The 23,105-nt window shown below is 42.5% G+C and overlaps 1 protein-coding gene across 1 annotated transcript in view; it reads right to left on the reverse strand.

Annotated features, from left to right (window-relative positions):
• The window catches only part of JAZF1 (JAZF zinc finger 1), a 473,852-nt gene that overhangs the window by 50,973 nt on the left and 399,774 nt on the right, over positions 1-23,105 (reverse strand). Inside the window, exon 3 of the mRNA XM_030202468.1 lies at positions 18,203-18,399. Within this exon, the coding sequence (XP_030058328.1) occupies positions 18,203-18,399 (197 nt within the window). The remainder of the gene's footprint in view (positions 1-18,202; positions 18,400-23,105) is intronic.

Consider the following 23,105-nt stretch of genomic DNA (forward strand, 5'->3'; position numbering starts at 1 on the left):
CCACTAGTCACTAAGGCCAAGGGGGTGAGATCTGACTGGCCAGGAAGTGGGCTTCAGGGGGAGGATAAAAAGAAGTGAACCAGGTGGCTTGATCCCAGAGAGGATGTACTCCTGAAGGCTGGGAACAGGAACGGACACTACAAAGTCCCAATAAATAAAGAAATAAAAGTGCACCTCCCTCAGGATAGGTATTTGAAGTATGTACATTCAATAAAGCTGTGAAGGTGATTACTAAGGGTACCATGGAAGGGGAGGGAGTATATGACTGCATGAGTTACAGGTTTATTTTAATTATTAGGATTTATTTACCACCATTTTGAAGAAATTCACCCAAGGCAGTGTACAACAAGAACAATCTGGACATAAGCAAAAGACAATTTCAGCAGAAAAAAATATGCAAACAGCACACATTGCAATGTTGACACAATATACAATAAAACATCCCAATAGACAGCATAGCATGTAAGTGGAGATGGAACATATAGACAGACAAAATAGAGTAACAGGAGTGAGAGAATATCAAGCTTATTTTCAAAAGAGAAGGATGCCCATCTTTCGACACAAATCACAAGATGGGCGTCCTTCTCACAGGGTCGCCAAAATTGGTATAATGGAAAGCTAATTTTGGGCGTCCCCAACTGCTTTCTGTCACGGGGACAACTAAAGTTCCCAGGGGCATGTCGGAGGCGTAGCGAAGGCGGGACTTGGGGGTGCCTAACACATGGGCGTCCTCGACCCATAATGGAAAAAAAAAGGGCATCCCCGACGAACACTTGGACAAATTTACCTGGTCCTTTTTCTCTTAAGACCAAGCCACAAAAAGGTGCTCAAACTGACCGGATGACCTCCCCTTACTCCACCAGTGGTCACTAACCCCCTCCCACCCTGAAAAATTTTTTTTTAAATATTTTTTACCAGCTTCAAATATCATACCCAGCTCCATGACAGCAGTATGCAGGTCCTTGGAGCAGTTTTAGTGGGTGCAGTGCACTTCAGGCAGGCAGACCCAGGCCCATCCCCCCCACCTATTACACTTGTGGTGGTAAATGTGAGCCCTCCATAACCCACCAGAAACCCACTGTACCCACATCTAGGTGCCCCCGTTCACCCATATGGGCTATGGTAGTGGTGTACAGTTGTGGGGAGTGGGGTTTGGGGGGCTCAGCACACAAGGTAAGGGAGCTATGTACCTGGGAGCTTTTTCTGAAGTCCACTGCAGTGCCCCCTAGGGTGCCCGGTTGGTGTCCTGGTATGTCAGGGGGACCAGTGCACTACTAATGCTGGCTCCTCACACTACGAAAGGGCTTGCATTTGGTTGTTTCTGAGATGGGTGTCCTTAGTTTCCATTATCGCTGAAAATCAGAAACGACCAAGTCTAAGGATGACCATCTCTAGGGACGACCTTAATGTTAAGATTTGGGCGTCCACGACCGTATTATCGAAACAAAAGATGGACGCCCATCTTGTTTCAATAATACGGGTTTCCTCGCCCCTTTGCTGGGACGTCCTGTGAGGACGTCCTCAGGAAAACTTGGGCGCCCCTTTCGATTATGCCCCTCCACAGGGACTAGCATAAAGAAAGTTGTGTGTTGAGTCATAAAAGGTGCATAAATATAATTTCAGCAAGCAGGACAAAGCGGTTTATAACCTAAATCACACAAAGAAATATGAGAAAAGAACTACAATTCATGAAAGGAAAGGGTTCATTTATAACAATGTAACCCCCCTCCCCGCGAAAATGCATGAGAATTTCAGGGTGGTCACTAGGGATGGGGAGTTGCTATTGACAGCCCCATGGTGAAATCATTGCAAAGGGTAGCCCCCGGAGGCAGGGCCAGAGAGTTAATAAAAGCCCTGAGTGTAAGAAGTTCTGGGTCTTTGGTAGCCCACCCCCGCTAGATGACCTGTAGTACCGAGGGGGAGTCCTAGTTTAGGATGGGACAAAGAACCAACTAGAAGACAACTATAAGAATGAAAATCTCATTGACCAAGGAACACTGCAGTACCTTCCTCGCTGTAGTTGCCCAGGCAAGGAAAATTCTACTGTGAAGGGACAGAACAGGGACCTCACTGTTGCTGTACCCAGACTAGAGAGATCACCATAAGAAGGTATCAGTGCAGAGTTACCATGTATCTGATTCTTAAACATAAATCCAACAATTGAGAGCTAATTCTGAGGATAAATGTCAACTACTCTGTTCCAGTTACAAGTAGGAGATATGTAAGATTAAAGCACATGTGTGTGTGGACTGAAACTAACAAGAGGAGAAAAATCACCCTATATACCATCTTTTATATTTTTTTGTTTGGAAAGACTGAAATGACAATATAGAAAAGTGCCCTGTTATCATTGGAGACTAGGTTTAAAGCTGTGCTGATACATCTGAAGGATCCTTGAACTGTTTAGACCAAGTTGACTGTTATGAACTATGTTTACGTTCCTATTAGTAAAGCGAGTTGAAGTTTCTACAACTGAGACTGCTGGCTTCTTCTTTGGGCGTGAGTACCCAGAGAGAGTGTACCAGGGGCGTTGCCAGACCTTGGAAGGAGGGGGGCCAGAGCCCAAGGTGGGGGGGCACTGTTTAGCTGCCTCCCCCTGCCGCTGCCCCCCCCCACCACTTTGGACCCCCCTGCCGCTGCTGCAACCGCAAACACCCTCCCCCGTCGCCACCAGGTACCTTATTTGCTGGCGGGGGTCCCCAACCCCCGCCAGCCGAAGAGTCTTCTTCAGCGCCGGTCGACTCTGGCACCTTCGCTGTGTGATGATCTGTTTCGACCGCCTGATATCCTGCACCGTGCATGTCCTGTATGTAGCCCCGTGCAGGACGTAAGGCGTCAGAAACAGATTATCACACAATGAAGGCGCTGGAGTCGACTGGCGCTGAAGACTCTTCAGCTGGCAGGGGTTGGGGAACGCCGCCAGCAAACAAGGTACCTGATGTGATGGCAGGGCAGGTGGCGGGCGGTGGCTGGGAGGGGGGGGGGGTCAAATGTAGAGGGAGCCAGGGCTTAATCTGTGGGGGCCCATGCCCCCGTGGCACCACACAGCTATGCCCCTGAAGTGTACCCTTGGCTTACCAGAGTATTCTGGCCCACGCTCAGCCCATAAAATATCTTGAAGTGGGAGGTATGTGTGTGGAAACAGAAATATTTGTTTGTGTGACTCTGGTCCCAGGTGTGTAGAGTGCAGGGAGACCCCAGGGTGAAGCTGAGCTGGAGGTGAACCAGAGGTTACAACAGCTACGCAGGGCCTAGTAGGATGCAACTCCTAAGAACCCCCTGCCCAAATCAGGTTGAATAGGCCTGGTTAAAAAGTCAGGTTTTGATGACAGTTTTGAAATGCCTCACGTGATTATTTTAACGCTTTGTATTTACGTTTAATGTCTTATGTGTTACGAGCCTTGCAAGTAGCACAAAATTCCACAGCCAGACTGGTCTCAAAATGTTCAAAGTGAGAGCATATTATATCCATCTGGCTTCTGATAATTTGGAGAATTCAGTTGAAGGGTCTATGATTATTATTTTTTTTTTTTTATTTGTAAAATTTTTTATTAATGCTTCAAAAATTACAAAGTCATATAGAACAATTCTATGATTCATTTTTTAACACTTCAACTTGTGAAGCTCCCATTCTAAAAGCAACAACATTAAACATATATTGTACTTAAAAACAGAAAAAATTTATTTTCACAGGGTCAGTTTACACCAACTGAGCACTATCACTGTTCAAGTAAAAGACCCACACCTATGGAATTCCTTACCTATTGAATTACGAAAGGTTGAACATATTTTGACATTTTGCAAACATTTGAAGGTCCATTTATTTTAAAAAGCTGTCTCGTTAAAATAGGTATGCAGTGTGTGAACTATGCAAAATCAAGGAAAAGTTTTTGGATATTATGAGATGGCCTTATAAGCTCATTATATAGACTTGGTTGTGTCACAAAAAGACAGTATATCAAATCCATAACACCCCTCCCCATTTATGTTATGTATGTTTTCGACATGTTCTCCTCTGTTATACTATGGGGCTCATTTTCAAAAGAGGAAAATGTCCAAAAAGTGGCATAAATCTGCATTTGGATGTTTTTCTCACAACAACGTCCAAATTGGTATTTTCCAAACCAACTTTTAGATGTTTTTCTATGAAGTCCATCAGAAGTGCATTCAATCACAAGGGAACGTGTCAGGGGCGTGTTAAGGGCGAGATCTGGGCATTCCTAACACTTGGACATTTTTCTGCCGTAATGGAACAAAACAAAAACATCCAGGGCTATAAGTTAGATGTTTTGGTCTCGACTTCTTTTATTAATGAATAAGCCACAAAAAAAAAAAATGTTCAAAATGTCCAGGTGACCATTACAGAAATAAAGGAATGACACCTCTTACTCCTTCAGTTGCCACTGACCCCCTCCCACCCCACAAAGATGTAAATGAAACAGTACATACCAGCCTTTATGACAGCTTCAGATGTTATGCCAGTCCCATTAGAGCAGCAAGCAGGCTCCTAGAATAGCCTACAGTGCACTGCAATGACCACTAGAGAAGGTGACCCAGGCCCATAATCCACTCTAACTATTACACTTCTGGTGAGAAGTGTCAGTCACCCCAAAACCTACTGTACCCATATATAGGGGACACCTGCAGCCATAAGGGCTATTGTAGTGGTGTACAGTTGGGTACAGTAGGCTTTGGAGGGCTCCCCATATAAGAAGGTAACGGTGAGATTTGTACCTAGGACCTTTTATGTGAACTTCACTGCAGTGCCCCCTAGGGTGCCCCACTGCTCTGTTGGGGTGCCTGTGTAGCCAGTCTACTAGGAAAGCGGGCTCCTCCTAAGTTCAAATGGCTTGATTTTGTGTGTTTTTCACTTGGACTTTTTTTTTTTTTTTTTGGAAAATGGTCCAAAAAGATCGATGTACTAAGCACAGCAACATCTAAGAAATAGTTATTTTCAAAGAAAAAAGACAGACGTTTTTTTTTAATAAAATAGTCATTTTCACTACTTGATTTTTGGATGTTTTCAGCAAAACGTCCAAAGTCAGATCTAGATGTCATATTGAAAATGCCCCTCTATGTGTGTATACAAGACTGTGTATGTTTTAACATTGTAATCTGCCCTACAATGTAAAGACTGAACAGAATATAAATGTTTAAAATAAATAAGTGGGTGGCGGTAAGTGCTTCCCCTGCATTGCCATGCAGTAAGAATAATCTTACCACATGGCTGTCTTTTTTAGGGGTTTTTTTTTTTACCTGCTGCGGTAAAAAGGGCCCTGGTGAATGGCAAAAAACGGATCTCGCCGCTACTGTAGGGCCCTTTTTACCATAGTTTGGTAAAAGGACCCCTTAACCATCTAAATCTACAGGGTTCCTGAGAATATAAGTCAACTCAGCTAAACCAGATTGCAAAAACCTGAATCTGAGTCTCAGAGTCCCTGAGTCTCATTGCAGCTAACACCAGAACTACAAGTAAATACTGGAAGGAACAGTATTGAGTTCCTGCAACCCAGTTTAGTAGAGTTTAGGAGATAGAGGAGTTTGGACTTTCTCTAGGCTTTGGAATTAAGGGTATCAATTTGTCACTTGTTGCCTCTTACATTGTGTCTGCCTGAAGAGACTTGATTTAAGTAAACGGCTGGTTCAGAAAAACAACTTAGAGAGAGTGGCGAATGTGGAGAAAGTAAAGTTGCTTACAGCTTCCCTGAGGATTCCAGAATACTATTTATAAGCTAGCCCATGCATAAAATATAGAAATACTAACAATTACGCACCTCTTTGGTGCCAAACATTGGCATTTATGCACTAAATACTAAGCACTGTTCTCTAAAGTATGAACCAATATCACTTAGCAGGTAACTCCAAGGAGGGGGGGAGGCCGTACATTCAAGTGGAGTATATGTGGATCATGGGCGAATAATCAATTAATGCAGACAACTTATAGAATACTATCATCTGTGTGTACTATCAGTCTATGTCAGGCTGGAGGTTTCCCGTTTACCTATACAAAGACACTGAATTTCAGAAATACCTTCATGATAGGTGGTCAGAATATTCACACTATAATGAGGAACAGGCAGATCAACCATTCCTTTTTTGGTCAGCAGCTAAAGCTGTGCTCTGAGGTGATATCACCTCTTATTTGTCAGCAAGCAAGCGTCACTTAACAGCGTTACTCTTAGAAAGTCAACTACAAACAGCTAAAAATGCCCACTTATGAATTCCTAGTTCTACAACAAGGGAGCAGTTCCACTCTACTCAGATAACATTGAGCACTTTGCTGCATGAGCGCACTACATTTAGTGCATTGTTTTGCAAATACTGCTTTTTCCGTTTTGGGAACAAACCAGGCCATCTCCTGGCACGAGTGGTTAAGCCCTTGGGTGGATCTAGAATGGTGGTCTCCATAAGAGACCCCCAGGGGATGATACATAAGAGTGAAGACATAGCGCGCATATTTACAGACTATTTTTCTGAAATTTATGTAGCGAATGCGTCCCCCCTGATCCAGTACAATTATACACGTATTTAGTGCATGCAAACCTCCCTCGCCTAACGGAACAGGAATACCAACATTTAGATGGAACCCCTATGGCAAAAGAACTCCAGACGGCTATCAAGTCTCTGAAGTTGCACTTGTTCCTGGGCCCGGAAGGGTTCTCTGGAAAATTTTACAAAATGTTGCCCCCACACTTCTTAGGTCCATTTTCCTCTTATCTTGCAGATGTGGTGTCCAAGGGGATGTTTCCTTCACATGCAAACTTAGCACTAGTGCCTTTACTTCCAAAACCAGGCCGACCTACTAATTTGGCAGAATCTTACCAACCAATATCGCTCATTAACGTAAATATTTAAAATCTTAGCAAAGGTGCTCACATAATGATTGGCGGGGATACTCTCACAATTGGTAGGAGGTGAATGGGTTGGGTTTGCTTGAAATCGCCAATTAGTCACTAATGTCCGGTGATTGTTGTTAGCTATGACCTATTGTCAACACTATCAGTTGCCCAATTCCCCTTTTCATTCCTGTTGTATTCTCTCTCCCTCTAACTCTCAGTATGGCAGGTTAATGGGGCTGAGGAATACCCCAGAGGCCAATTCACAAACAATTTATTTAAGATCTGTGGCTAATACACATCAAATCTCACAATACCTTCTTTCCCAATGTAGGAAGACTATTAAAGGATCTCCTAATGGCAGGTTTACAGGTTATTAATTACTATTAAATTGACACAGCAAAGTCAAAGGCAAATATGTGGCTGAGAGTGTGTTCTTAATTATAGTAAAGTTCCCCTTTATTGGGCTTTCCAAAAACAGAGCTCTTGAACATTTGATGAATGAAGCCTCTTTTGCACTGATTCATTAAAAAGAAAAAAAAGAAGAGACTTCCCAAAAGTGCACATCTGACAGGACTATTATTTTACTGAATTATGTTTGAAAATATTTTCTAGTCTTAAAATAGAAAATTTAGGGGACCCTTTACCTATAGTGCGTAAAGGTTTTCCACGAACTGTGCATTAGTTGCAACACTAACAAAAGTGTGAAGCCTTTACGGTCAATGGAGAGAGTGTGTCCAGTATCTGTCTGCATTTATCACACTGGGCAGACTTATTGCACGGCACAACATTACATGTAGTGTCAGATAGAGCGGGTGCCAAAGAATAAATAAGTAAAAACAGGTTTGCCACGGCATTGCTCCTGCTACACACAATCCCCTCCAATCCATTACCTCTAACATCCTGTTCTCCCGCAACATCCCAGAATCATCCTCCGACTTCCTTACCAGAGTCCCCTCCCCTGAACCAAATCCCTCTCCACAAGTTTGCCATCCTACCACCCATGGGACTGATCAAGTGATCCCTGGTAGTCTAGTGAGTCGGAATGAGAGTGATCCCCTTTCTACGCCTGCCCTGTCTGGCTCCGGCAAAAAAAAAAGGCTGCCATGACCCCTAGTAGTAGTCTCACGGTAATACTGCTAGAGGGCACGCTTCATATAAGTAGAAGGACAAAGTAAAGCAAGGCCAGACAAATTATCCCGAGCTAACCTGTCCGAACAGTGAGCTTCCCAGTCTGAGTCTGGCATCTGTGGTTACCACAATCCAATGAATCCAAAGGAACCCCCATCAAAAGGTGGTGCGAGACTGACCATCACTCTAGCTGACTCTGTAGCGCTGCTGGCAGGGGAAGCTGAACTTTGAACTGCTGCAGGGCCAACCTGTGAGCCCTCACTCATGAAAATCCTCCAGGATTGCAGCTATGGACCTGTGTAACTGCAGGTAGTCCCACTCTCTTTGAGCTTGGAGCTGGGACTGAAAGCTTGTTCAATCAGGCCTGTGTAAGGAAGACTGACCCTTGAGATCCAGAATTGGCCAAAATGTTCCCCCTTATTGTGAACAATTAAAAAAAAAAAAAAAAAAAAAGGATAATGGCCATGCCTGCACTCCTGTGGCAGCACTGACTCAACAGCTCCCTGAGCAAGCAAGTAGCTTAAGGTCTCCACTTACTGTGAGATGCTTAGCCAAGCTGAAGCTCCTGGAAAACCCACTGATTAGATGTTAATGAGGGTCCACTCCCAGAGAAAAAGGCAAAGCCTGCCTCCAACTGTAAAAGGGACCTGCTGAATCTCATTAGGATTGATGGTGGAGGAAAAGGAGCCCGAATCTCCAGGCCTTCTTACCCCTATGAAAGTGCTGGTCTTCCTGTGAACCTGCCAAGGCATGAAAGAAAGACTTCTTGCTGGAATGGGGACGGCTCCACTCTCTAGGCTGAATACTCTCAGTAGACAACTTAGGGGATCTCATCCTGTCCTCCAGGAGACACTGAAGCCTGGCTTCCCTCAGGTCCTTAACAATCTTCTCCAAATTAACACTAATGAGCAGACATCCCTAAAAGAGAAGTTTGCTAAAAGGTGTACCCTAGAGTTGGCATCAGCGGATCAATTTATAAACCACAGCCTCCTATAAGCTACAACACCTAAGGCCAGTGAGCATGAACAAATGTGAATTAGTTCTTACAAGATATCTGCCATGAAGGCTGCACCTGACTGCAGAAGAACTAGTTCTCGTGACATGTGAAGTTGTTGGACCCAATGAAGAACTACCTAGGCCATGTAGCCACCAGAGACTGCAGCTTGAACCTCTAACACTGAGGAGACAGAGAGCTGCTTAAGAAGCAACTTGATGACGTCCCTTCACTGGAACAGTGATCTTCTAGCTGACAGATATCACCAGAGTGCCTACCTGAGGGATCTTGAATAAGTCATAAGAACATAAGCATTGCTATATTGGGACAGACTGAAGGTCTATCAAACCCAGTATCCTGTTTCCAACAGTGGCCAATCCAGGTCACAAGTACCTGGCAGGATACCAGAGTCATCCCAAAGGAGGAGATAAAGCTTGTTCATCAACCTCGACCCCTTAATGACCCACTCCATCAATTGTGACAGAGCACTGTGTCTCCTTCAGGCTCTCCAAAATTAGGTCGCCCTTTCAGGTGGACTCCACTACTACCAAGGGAATCAGAATGGTTGCCAGCACCTGCTCTATGAGAGAGGACAATTCCTCCCAATGAAACAAGCACATTACTGGAGATGCTGAGTCTTTGATAGGAGAGACCCCTCCAGATTCCAGGGTGGAGCCCCTGGAGAAGAATCCTTCTTGGGCAATCTCATTTTCCCCCTCCCCAAAACATCCTCCAACAAGAATGGTGGCAAAACCCTGAATGGACCAGCTGCACCATTTTAGACCACCTGTCCAAAATGTGGTCTGGGGCAAAATGGCTGTAGTTCCTGGTGAAATTACCTCAGCCACAGCAGGAATGGAAGCATCCTCAAGAGTTTTATCTGGCTCCCAGGAACAGACTTGTGCACTCCCTGCAGCTTCCCCATGCAATACAAAACTATCCTTGTCGCATACAGAGCAAAAAGGTCCGACTGCTGTGCTTGTGTGTCGGGAACCACAGGCTCTGCAAAACCAGATGTTCCTGGCTACGCCATTCTGGTGCAGGTCCATATGTGTAGCTCCTCCCTATCCCCAAAGAGGCAGTATTGGCTGGTTTGGGTCCAATTACAAAAGGCCTGCTGGCACTGGCCCGAGCAAGGCTGGACAAGACCACTGAATCTCAGCCTGCTGTTTTGACTCCATTTGCTCTCTCTATTCAAAGATGTATTCCCTATCAGGGGAGAAACAGCACCAGCCCCCAAAGTACATTTTTTTTAAAATCAGAACCTGGGAAGGGGGGGGGGACTTACTCCTACTGCTTAGCCCCATGAATATTGATGCAGCTCAGCACATGGAAATAAAGGTCTGTAGACCAAGGCTCCAGGCCGCTGAAGAGGAACTACAAACCCTCATCTCAACCAGAGGGTCTCACCATGGCTCAGACCCTGGGAGAGAGAGTCCCCTGGTAAGACTTCCACAGAGCTGTAGCCCAAGCCTCGAGGAGTCTGGCGCAAACACGGATACAAACAAAATAGATCCTACTGCCTTAGTCCACCTGCACCATCTCTCGCAAGCATAAAACTACTGGAATGTTCCTGGCTGCACCATTCCTGACATCAGTGATGCTATTGCAATTTTCAAGTCTTTGCCTCCATCTGCTGGTAAGAGGACATCATCCATAAGACTCATCTAGTAGTATGATAAGGAAATTCCATTTTCTTTATTATTGTTAACTGTACTGTGAAAACTAATGACTGATTCATGAAGTTTTATTATTAGTTGCTATGTACTGCCCAACTAATTCTATTAGGTAATATCTGCTGCCATCGGCAGGATCAGGATAAGGAATTAGCAAACAACAAGCATTCTTTGAGTTTAAATGTTTAGAAAGGCCCTGTGAGGTGTGTTAAGGACTCAGAAGGTTAGGACTGCCAACTGTTTAGCATTTTTTCAGGATTCAACTGATTTTTGTACTAATGTCTGGAAGGTAGAAGAATGTCTAGTGTCTCTGGACATTTTTCTGAGTTAAAATCTGTCTGTAGCTCTCTAATCCTCACTGCTATGTGAGTGAGACTACACTGTCTGCTTCCAATATAAGTATCAGCAGAGACTCTGGGTAGGATCCAGCTAAGGCAAGGCACTGTGGGAACAGTTCAAGAGAGCAGCTGTAGTCACAGAAAGGGAGGTAGTGAATTGGGGGAAATTCTTGCATTGTACAAGCAGTTTCTGCAAGAGGTGGGGGGCAGAAGAAATATGAAGCTCACCCAAAAATGCCCCAGTACATTTCTACGGAAGAACCAGTTCCAACAGCTGCAGCATACAAACTTATTCACTGTAACAGTGATTAAGGAACTTCACTTTTCAAACTGCCCTCCCTTTATTCTTTTCTGCCAATCACAGACACGGAAAAGGCTTAAACCAGACCTTGACAAATTTTCACAAAATCTAGGAGTCAGTCAGGTTTTCAAGATACCTACAATGAATATGCATGAGATAAATTAGCTCTGCATACAAGGGAGGTAGTTTATGTAATCTAATGCATATTCATTGTTCATATCTTGAAAACCTGACTGGTTGGATGTGTCCCAAGGATGGGTTGAGACAGGGGCATAGCTACGGGTGGGTCTGGGTGGACCCAGGCCCACCCAGTTTCTCTTGATGCTCCATTTGGGATTTGGCACGGTCTTGATTCCAGCCCAAGCAGCAGACAGCTCTGTCCACACCTGCCCGCCCTCAGCTCCCTAACAGCCCTCCTTTCGTTACAGGACCCAAAGCAACATGGCTTTACCAAAGGAAAATCCTGCCAAACGAATCTTATTGACTTTTTTGACTGGGTGACCAAAGAACTGGATGAGGGACATGCGCTAAATGTAATCTACTTCAACAAAGCCTTTGATACGGTCCCCCACAGAAGACTCGTGAATAAGCTGAAAGGGTTGAACTTAGGACCGAAAGTGGTGAACTGGATAAGAAACTAGTTGACCGACAGGTGGCAGAGCGTGGTGGTAAATGGAATCCGCTCGGAGGAAAGGAAGGTGAGCAGTGGAGTTCCTCAGAGCTCGGTGCTGGGGCCTATTCTGTTTAATATATTTGTGGGAGATATTGCTGAAGGGTTGGAAGGAAAGGTGTACCTTTTTGCAGATAACACGAAAATAGCCAATAGAGTGGATACCCTGGCGGGAGTAGAAACGATGAGAAGGGATCTCTAAATGTTAGAAGAATGGTTGAGGGTCTGGCAGTTAAAATTTAATCATAGAGTAAATTGAAACCTTAGTAGTCTTATTAAATATGTTTTTTTTGTTATTTTTTATATGCTGTGAATCTTAAAACAAAACATACTACATGTTGTAATATATAAAGTGCTCAGTGAAACGCATATTACTCTGGCGCATCAACTGGTAAGTAATATGTCATGCTGTACATCATTGCACTTCAGCCCTCCCTTTCCTCCTAAGTAATCGTACCTTCTAGTACTAGACCTACTTCATCAAAACCTATCATCTTACAATTGAATACTTAGCTTAGCGCTGGAATTGTCGTTATCTGTGCAGTGTACTCCAGTGAGTTGCCAGAGTTTTGTGAATAGGTGCCCATGATAATAAAAGTCTGTGCGTTGAGCTGCCTTCTTTCAAGCGGCTCCTTTTCTTTCTCATTATCCTTCAATTCTTAATTCTCTCTATAATCCCATCCTCCGTTCTCAACACACATGGTGTTTCGCTGCTGTTAGCATCATCAGGAGAACCAAAAAGAGTCTGGATTTCACTCTCGGTGTCCGATTTTAATCTGTGAACACCACAAAAGCGTACTATAATCAGCAGTCCACTGATGTACCTCGACAGACCTAGACGTTCTCAATGTACTGTATGCTAGATTTAACTCTTCTATATTAGATGAACCTTCTTTATAAATATAAAGTCTTTTAAAATTTAATGCCAAGAAGTGTAGAGTGATGCACTTGGGGTGCGGAAACCCAAAAGAGAGATACCGGATAGGAGGGGAGTAAGCTCGACTCAGGAGAGAGACCTTGGGGTGTTGGTGTCGGAGGATCTGAAGGTGAAGAAACAATGCGACAAGGCGACGGCCGTGGCCAGAAGGATGCTAGGCTGCATAGAGAGGGGCATAACCAGCAGAAGGAAGGAGGTGTTGATGCCCCTCTACAAGTCGTTGGTGAAGCCCCACTTGGAGTATTGTGTTCAGTTTTGGAGGCCGTATCTTGCTAAAGATGTAAAAAGACTGGAAGCGGTGCAAAGAAAAGCTATGAAAATGGTATGGGATTTGCGTTGCAACCCATACGAGGAGAGACTTGCTGACCTGAACATGTATACCTTGGAGGAAAGGAGAAACAGGGGTGATATGATACAGACGTTCAAATATTTGAAAGGTCTTAATCTGCAAACGAACATTTTCCGGAGACGGGAAGGCGGTAGATCTAGAGGACATGAATTGAGGTTGAAGGGGGGCAGACTCAGGACTAATGTCGGGAAGTATTTTTTCAAGGAGAGGGTGGTGGATATGTGGAATGCCCTCCAGTGGTGGAGATGAAAACGGTAATGGAATTCAAACATGCGTGGGATAAACACAAAGGAATCCTGTTTAGAAGGAATGGTTCCATGGAATCGTAGCGGAGAGTGGGTGGCGACGCCGGTAATTGGAAACAAAACGGGAGCTGGGCAGACTTCTACGGTCTACATCCTGATCGTGACTGAATAGATAGGGATGGGCTAGAGTGTAAATTTTAAGGGGCTTCGATGTTAGCTTCAGAACTTAGTACAAGAACAGTACTGGGCAGACTTCTACAGTCTGTGCCCTGTGAAAGGCAAGCACAACTCAAACTCGGGTATACATATGTATCACATACCACATAAAATGAGTTTATTTTGTTGGGCAGACTGGATGGACTGTACAAGTCTTTATCTGCCGTCATTTACTATGTTACTATGTAAAATAAATATGTTTAAATGTACAGTGTAATGGTGGTGGTGGGCTTCTGGGTGGGGGTGGGCTCTTCACTGCCTAGGGGGAAAAGGTTATATTTAATCAAATATACCTTTTTCACCCCTAAGCAGTGAACAGCGTACCCCCACTCAGAAACCCACCAACAATAAATTTTAATGATGATGGGCTCAATGCCCAAGTTAAAATAATTAAAAAAAAAAAAAGGTTCTATATTTTTATTTTGGTGGGTTCTATATTTTTTGTGTTTGTTATAAAGCAAAGTTTGAAGGATGTATGCCACTAATTTAATTATATTGCAGGGTCCTGTCATGTGTGTTGAGATGTCTGCTATTATTGCAGACTTAAGTCTGGTCAAGTTTAAGATATGGGATAATGTAACTGGTTGGTGTTTCCATTATGTATGTATGTGGTTTATATAGATGCAGGGCAGCTGTTGGGCAGACTACTTAGAAATCCATCATCAAGTGAATTCTAAGGCATTATTTTGTAGCGTCCCAAGAAACACTACTCATACCTATATGAACAGTGCCCCCCCCCCCCAAATTAGTTCTGGGCCCACTGGGTTGAGAATCTCTGCTTTAGTTGAAGGTTAGCTTCTAACAAACAACTATTGAAAAGCTAAGTTCCAATTAGTTCTAAAGTATTAAAGCATTAAATATTGTATCTATGAATGAACATACATTATTGAGGGAAATTATGGGTGGACCTATAAACAGCCAATGGCGTGTCAAGAGTTGAGAGCAATCGGGTCTCTTGACAAATGAATCGCCGCTGCTGCTGCACTCATTGTGCTACTGAGGTCCGGTAAATTAATTAATTAATTTGATGTCACTTGAATTCAATGTGATATGTGTATTTCATACAATGGTGACAATACTAGGGAAGATACCATTTAGCCTATGTTGAATGCTTGGTGCTGGGTAATTGTTGAATGAATTAGATGAAGGTCTGGCATATCTTTATTCCTCCTCCTGCCCTAATCTTTCTTTCATTCTTCTTATTCTCACCCTTTGACTGCTCTGTTATAAATAGGCAAGACGATGGATGAATCTCTTTACATTTGGACATCCTCTATTCTTTTACACAGGAGACCTCTGCAAGTTGTCTCTTCCACTCATTCCCTAGAACTTCACAGAAGACCAGAACCCTTCTTTCTTCTCTGATTTCTCCCATCGCCCCCTTTTATAAACCATATGTTGCCATCTACTCACCAACCAAAATTACCCCTTTCTTTAGTTTCCTTTTTTCTTTTCAGATTACTGTTAGTGTGAAAACATAGGGCTCCTGAGAGCATGTGAGGCAGTAAAATAAAGAATTTGCCACCACTGAGGCTCAACAGCGCCCCCATGAGACAGGTTTTTGTAACCATATTATAAACAAAAATACAAAGTCCCAGAATACAAAATTACTAATGTACGAGAAGAGACTTGAAGACCTGAATATGAATATCCTAGAAGAAAAGAGGGACAGGATAGATATGATGCAGCCACTTAAATACTTGAAAGATATTAATAAACAAACATGCCATTTCCAAAGACAGGGAAGTTATGAAACCAGACGACATGAAATGAAACGGAAAGGAAGAAAATTTAAAAGCAGAGAATACTTTTTCATGCAGAGGGGTGGCAGATGCTTGAAAAGCCCTCCTGGTGATAACTCAGACAGACATAAACACATAGCATCTCTATTTCCACGCAAAGCAAAACTTAAATAACTTTCACGTTAAAAAAATAGCATAGGGGGTGACCTGCAGACAGCACAGTTACAACCCTAACCAAAGAAGGGTAGCCTGCAAAGAGCACCAGTTACAACCCTAAACAAAAAGGAGGGTAAACTGTAAAGAGCAACAATTACAACCCTAAACAAAAGCGAGGCAACCTACAAGGAGCAGCAGTTATAGTCCTAACCAATAGAGTGGTTAACCTGCAAAAAGTGGCAGTTATAACTCTAAACAAAAGAGAGGGTAACCAACAGTCCAGCATGGAATGATAGTTATAACCCTTACAGCCTTACTGGGCTGACTAGATAAGCCATGTTGGTATTTACCTGCCATCATTTACTATGCTACTATGGGGCTCATCTTCAAAGCACTTAGACTTACAAAGTTCCACAGGTTACTATGCAACTTTGTAAGTCTAAGTGCAATGAAAATGTGCCTCCATATCACTAATGACCAGAGTCTTTAACACCTCACAGCTTACCTGAGCCATATTGTGATCCACTAGTAACTCCAGTGAACTCATTACTTACAGAGTACATTTTAATGAAAATATTAAAAACTGTATTTCAGCTCAGATATCCATAAAACTGACTGTTGAAACATGGTGGTTAATCATCATAAACTGTTAAATACCTGTAGGAAATAAAAATACTTTTAGTTAATATGTCATGATTTCTCTGTAATTAGTTCCTGATGCTATATGTTTGGCTGCCCTTTGACGCCTGTTTAGCCTAATTAGAGCGCAGATCAGAAAGTGCTGCTCCCTTAATAGAGCCCAATTAGAAGCCTAGACAAAAGTTAATATTTCCCAAATTAGAAGATAGTGAATTTTAAATTAAAAATTAATCCTGCACCCTGTGGGAAAATAGAACCCTATATCCAAGCAAAGGGCTACAATATATTCAAATGTTGGGTTGATTATGATGAAATAGTGCTTCAGGTTTGGAGTTATTAATTTTAACCAAACAATAATCATCAGTTTGTTTTGCATATGAACTGCTATAAGTACATAAGTATTGCCACACTGGGACAGAACAAAGGTCCATCAAGCCCAGCATCCTGTTTCCAACAGTGGCCAATCCAGGTCACAAATACCTAGAAAGATCCTAAAAATGTTCAATACATTTTATGCTGCTTATCCCAGAAATAAGCAGTGAATTTTCCCCAAGTCACTTTAATAATTGTCTATGGACTTTTCCTTTAGGAAGCCATCCAGACCTTTTTTAAAACCCCACTAAGCTAACTGCCTTTACCACATTCTCTGGCAATGAATTCCAGAGTTTAATTACACAATGAGTGAAGAAAAAAATTTTCTCTGATTCGTATTAAATTTACTACTTTGTAGCTTCATCGTATGGCCCCTAGTCCTAGTATTTTTGGAACGAGTAAACAAATCATTCACGTCTACTTGTTCCACTCCACTCATTATTTTATAGACCACTATCATATCTCCCCTCAGCCATTTTTTCTCCAAGCTGAAGAACCCTAGCCAGTTCAGCCTTTCCTCATAGGGAAGTTGTCCCATCCCGTTTATCATTTTTGTCGCCCTTCTCTGTACCTTTTCTAATTCCACTATATGTTTTTTGAGATGTGGTGACCAGAATTGAACACAATATTCGAGGTGTGGCCACAGAATGCTCTGAAGGAGAAAGGATTTGGTTATTGGGAGACCTGATCCTTTGTCAGAGAGAAAGAGTCATGTGGAGTGAAGCAACAGCAACAACAAGTCAATCCCTGTTGGGGAAGGGATCTGAAGTGCTGGAAGCAATGGGACTGGTTAAGTGCTAACACTTTAAGCAGCAAGGGATAAAATATCTATCCAGGGTCTTGTTCATTAACCTTTTTAACAAGGAAAAAGTATAGCACTCCCAGGGATACTGAACAACAGAGGAGAGGTAGAACATACAAGACCTTTTGCCAGCAGGGTGGGGGGAGGGATAGCATGGAAGAACCAGAGGGTTTAATGGTTGCCCCCAAGAAATAAACCATGACAAAGGAGACAACAGCTAGCGTAAGGAGATTTTAATATTACTGCAGTCAGAAGTTCATTTCCCATTATATCTACCCTATAAATGTTTGTTTGTTCTATCTGGTGATAAATAGGCTTTCTTATAGTCTACGAGAGATTTTAATTGAAAGGAGTCAAAGAAACTTGATCTTCCTGGGTATATAGTGTCATGAGGAAGGGCTCATGAGGGATGATATTATTGAGATTTCTATGTTTTCTCTGCTGTCTCTAACTGCATACTATGAGGTACATATTTCCTTAATTATGTTTTCCCTTTTCATATTTGTTAAGACTTGGATGTGTTAACTTTGTGCTTTTATATACTTTACTGTTACAAGTCTACGCTCATGAAATCTGTTTAAATGCAAATTTACAAATTCTTAAAACAATGTTGGAAAATAACATCTTGTTAGGACAGGACCATGTACTCAGCATATGAAGCTTCAAGTCCAACAAACCACCTTCGCATTTGTGGCACAATGCTAAGGATAACATTACAGCACGTGAGAACGTATATATGGAAGTCCTGAGACTGTCCAATAATGCTAAACTCATCTGCATATAGTACTGGCTTCTTACCTGTTGGTGTACTGCTGCGGAATGAGGAGGAAGGGGTGATGGGAGGAGTGACAGGTGGGGTAAGGCTGCCGCTGCTGTGACGAGGTGGAGTAGAGACATTTCCACGGGAAACAGAGCTTGACAGCGTCAGTGAGAGTTTAGGCTGGATTTTTTTCTTCAGGGATTCCTGCTCACGCCGAGCAGCATCCGTCATAAACCTGAAAGAAAAGAAAATAGATAAGAGACAGCATAGGTACCCGTGGTCTGCAGACTGCACACAAGGCGTCAGAAGGAGCAGGTCACACATCAAAAAGGTACAAAATATGAAGATCTCACACAATAAAATACCCATTTAATTATGTGAGATCTCTATCGTTGGATAAATATTTTGTACCAGGACACCTTCTTGGCATTTGATCTGTTTCTCAACCCCTAAAGAAAAGAAAATATGTCAAGGAGAAAGATGCCTGGATTTCAGATAGCATGTGAATGGTAATTCTACAACTAGACACTCACGGTTAAGCACACCCTTGTGGGCACACATACAGAGAAAAGTAGCACTAATGCGTGTAAACACTCTAAGCACTATTCTACACAGTGTCCGGAAAAAAGGGCTCTCAACATTTTTCCAAGTAATCCATAAATGTCTTACTGCAGTAGAAACTTCTGCCTGAAATTAGAGACATTTTTTAGTATATTTCAACAGGGTGGAGCTCCAGCACATCGAGCTCGCAAAACAGTTGAGCTCTTAATGAATGAAATTCCAGAATTCATTGAGCCAACAAGCTCGGTGGTGTCCAAGTTGAAGGAGGACACTTCAAACACAAATTATGAATTAACTAAGAACTAATGTCTTTTCAAAGGTCATACTAAATGCTAAAACAATTGCAAAGTATTTTGACACTATGTAAGGGGTCCACAACGGGTAAGAGGCCGTCTTTTCTTCAGGAAAAAAAATGGCCGTGCGGTAAGCGAACCACTTGTCATGCAGTCATTTGGGGGGGGGGGGGGGGCAGGGGAGCACTTACCGCCACCCACTGAGGTGGCGGTAAGGGCTCCTGTGCTAATCCGGTGCTACACAATTTAAAATATTTTTGAAGCGCAGTAAATGGCATGCGCTAGGAGTGGGAACTACCGCCGGGCTCCTGTGGTAGCCCGGCGGTAGTTCCAGATTGGCCCTTTAGTAAAAGGGCTCCGTGGAGGGGCATTTTCGAACGGGGATGCCCATCTCTAAGGACGTCCCGGCGAAGGGGCGGGGAAACTCGTATTATCGAAACAAGGTGGGCAGCCATCTTTTATTTTGATAATACGGTCGGGGATGCCCAAATCTCAACATTTCGGTCGACCTTAGAGATGGTTGACCTAAATGTTGAGATGGTCGACCTTAGAGATGGTCGTCCCAGGTTTTCGGTCATAATGGAAACCGAGGACGCCCATCTCAAAAACAACCAAATCCAAAAGTGGGTTTTCCATATACAGTAGATGGGTAAATAATTCCTTATATTTACATCTACAGGCATAGGTACATGAGATCTTCAAAATCTGTCACCTATAATTTACATTAGATTGTACTTTTTAGGCAAATTCTAATTAAGCAATAAACCTGGCTGAAAGAACATTTCTTGCTCACAATGCCTGGGGATTCGGGGAGAAATCTGTATAACTGTAATAAATTACACATTTTGCCTGCTGTGAGAACAAAAAATAAAAATGCCATATCTAATGGCTAAGGAATAACTTATAAAACTTCCCTTACTTTATATAAGCCTATGGACCATCAAGTGTAATATAGCACTGATGTACTTTTCATGTACCTTAGACAATATTGCTCTTTTTTGAAATTTGCATCCATTTAAAATCTTCTCATATGTAAGAGATTTTTTACTTAACTTTTGCACCAGACTGCATATTTCTATCCAATGGTTAGGCATAAGCAGTGAAACCATTATGAGAATTATTTTTAAAGCTACTTTTGCAGGTAAAAAAAAAATAAAAATAAATATTGTACACAACATTTTGCCAGTGACAAGGAAGCAAGTCTGTTGCCTGGAAATTATCACAAAATAATAAATTAATTGACATACCATACTAATAATACTTACTGTACGTTAGTTTAGTTTCTGCTTGAAATCAGTTCAAATATACATGCAACAAGTGCCCAGATACTTTGCACCATGTGTAAAAAGCCAAAGCACGCAGGGGGGAAATGCTGTGTGACCAGCTTATACTTTAACCAGCACCCTGAGCTAAAACTGAAACTGGATTGCCTCCATCCCTGTCCCCAGTAATGGCAGCTCCAGTACAGTGCCTTCTCCTTCAGTAATCATGGTAGTTCCAGCACACCTCCCTTTTCTATTCTCTTTTTACCCAGCATCTTCTCTTTCCGATCATCTGCCCGGCACCATTATCCCCCCAGACTCACCTCTTTCCCCCACCCATTTAAGGAGCACTTCCATAATACAGGTGCTAACATTTATGTACCCATTACAAAAATAAATGTTTAGAACAGTGGCATTTGTACACAGAACTACACATTGAATACCTCATAAAATTCTACTCTTGGTTCATAAGATCTTAGATGCTGACCTTCCTCTCTTTCTGTCTCGGCTACTGCAACTCTATTCCCCTCAACGAGGTCTCCCATCAAGTCATCAAAACTTACTCAACATAACAACCTTTAGACAGATCAAATTTGAGTACACCAGGAAAAAATAAATCTTTAGTGCCGTAGTCCCAGTCTTTGGAATGTTCTCCCCTCAAATATAAAGCTACAAGAGTCTCTACCTATATTTAAAACTGACTTTAAAACATTTTTGTTTGGGAAGGCTTCCCCAAGAGTCCCTCCCTTCCCTGCTCGGTAGGGGGGGGGGGGGGGGGGGGGGGGAATGAGCCATGAGTGCAGCGGAATGCCCTGGATGGCACAGCATCACTGTTATAATCCTATTATTTTCTTCTCTATTTTTTCTATCCAAAAGGAATTCCTTTCTATACTCAAGTAGAGAGGTGTGGTAGCCGTGTTAGTCCACTCTTAAAGGTTATCAATAGAAATCAAACAAAATAAAACATGGAAAAGAAAATAAGATGATACCTTTTTTATTGGACATAACTTAATACATTTCTTGATTAGCTTTCGAAGGCTGCCCTTCTTCGTCAGATCGGAAATAAACAAATGTGGTAGCAGATAGTATATATAAGAGAAACATCAAAGCATTACTTTGACAGTCTGACAGAGTGGGAGGGTGGGGGTATGCATGGGGACATCAAAGCATTTCATTGATATTCTAACAGGATGGGTGTTGGTAGGTGAGAGGAGGGTAATAAACAGAGAAATAAACAGAGAAATACAGCTTTATGGTTTATAATGGGTTAGAAAACCCAGATCCTTATTAAGTCCTCTTTGTTGTGTGTCAAAATATTCAATCATTCTTATTTCAAAGGTCTTAGGTTCCTGTATTGTTTTAAAATTACCTTTCAGTATTCTTACTGTGAAATCTCTGGTGCAGTGTTCTGGTCTTGTGAAGTGTTGGTTCACAGGGGTGGGGGCTTGACTGGCACCGGCTATTTTCATGTGATGTCTGTGCAGATTGAATCTTGTCTTAAGCATCTGGCCTGTTTCTCCAATATAGCATCCTTCGATACATTTTTTACACTGAATGATATATACCACATTGGAAGATGAGCATGTAAAATAGTCCTTTATGTTGAATATTTTTCCTTTGTGAATGACTGTGGGGGTCTTGTGAAATGTTTTGGCATAGTTTGCAGCTGGCTGTGTTACACGGAAATGTGCCCTTTTCTTTTTCCGTCTGTGTTGGAAGTTTATTTCTGATCAGCTTGTGTTTTAAATTTGGTGGCTGTCGGAAGGCCAGCACTGGTGGGGATGGGAATATCTCTTTCAGTAATTCATCTTCCTGGAGTAGTGGCTGTAGTTCTCTTATGATTTTCCTCAGTTTTTCCAGCTCTGGGTTGTATGTCACTACAAGGGGAATTCTGTCTGTGGCTTTTTTTCTTTGTACTGTAGCAGATTTTCCCTGGGTGTTTTGAGGGAGAAGGCAATATTCTTGGAGATTATTTTGGGGTTGTAGCCTTTCTGTTTGAAGGATGCAGTCAGGGTTTCAAGGTGTCTGTCTCTATCCTCTGGGTCCGAGCAGATACGGTGGTATCTTGTGGTTTGGCTGAAATTAATGGATCTTTTTGTATGTGAAGTGTGGAAGCTGGAGTTGTGGAGGTAGCTACATCTGTCTGTGGGTTTCTTGTATATAGATGTTTGTATACAGCCATCACTGATTGAGACTGTGGTGTCCAAAAAATTGACTTTTTCTGGGGAGTAGTCAATTTTGAATCTGATTGTAGGATGTCATTGATGTACCGGTAGTATTTTAGAGGTTTGGTCTGGTATATATTCAGAAATGTCTCTTCCAGCTCAGCCATAAAAAGGTTGGCATATTGGGGTGCTGTCCTGGTGCCCATTGCAGTGCCCATTATTTGTAGATAGATATCATTGTTAAAGCGGAAGTAGTTGTGAGTTAAAATGAATTTGATTAATTTTGTAATAGTTTCTGGTGAGTATTGATGGTCCAGTGTGGATTTTTTTAGGAGTCTTCCACATGCAGCTATGCCATCCGCATGTGGAATGTTGCTGTATAGTGACTCTACATTCATCGTGACCAGAAGGGTGTTTGGCGGTAATTGTTTGATATTTTTCAATTTATTCAGAAAGTCTGTGGTGTCTTGTATGAAGCTGTTAGTTTTGTGCACGAGAGGTTTCAGAATTCCCTCTATGAGTCCAGATATTTCCTCCGTGAGCATGCCAATACCTGATATGATTGGTCTGCCCGGGTTTCCAGGTTTGTGGATTTTGGGTAACATGTAGAATGTGCCCACAAAAGGCTGGTTTGGTATGAGTTTCTTCAGATGTGGCTGT

Source organism: Microcaecilia unicolor, chromosome 1 (assembly GCF_901765095.1).
Source record: "Microcaecilia unicolor chromosome 1, aMicUni1.1, whole genome shotgun sequence".
NCBI lineage: Eukaryota > Metazoa > Chordata > Amphibia > Gymnophiona > Siphonopidae > Microcaecilia > Microcaecilia unicolor.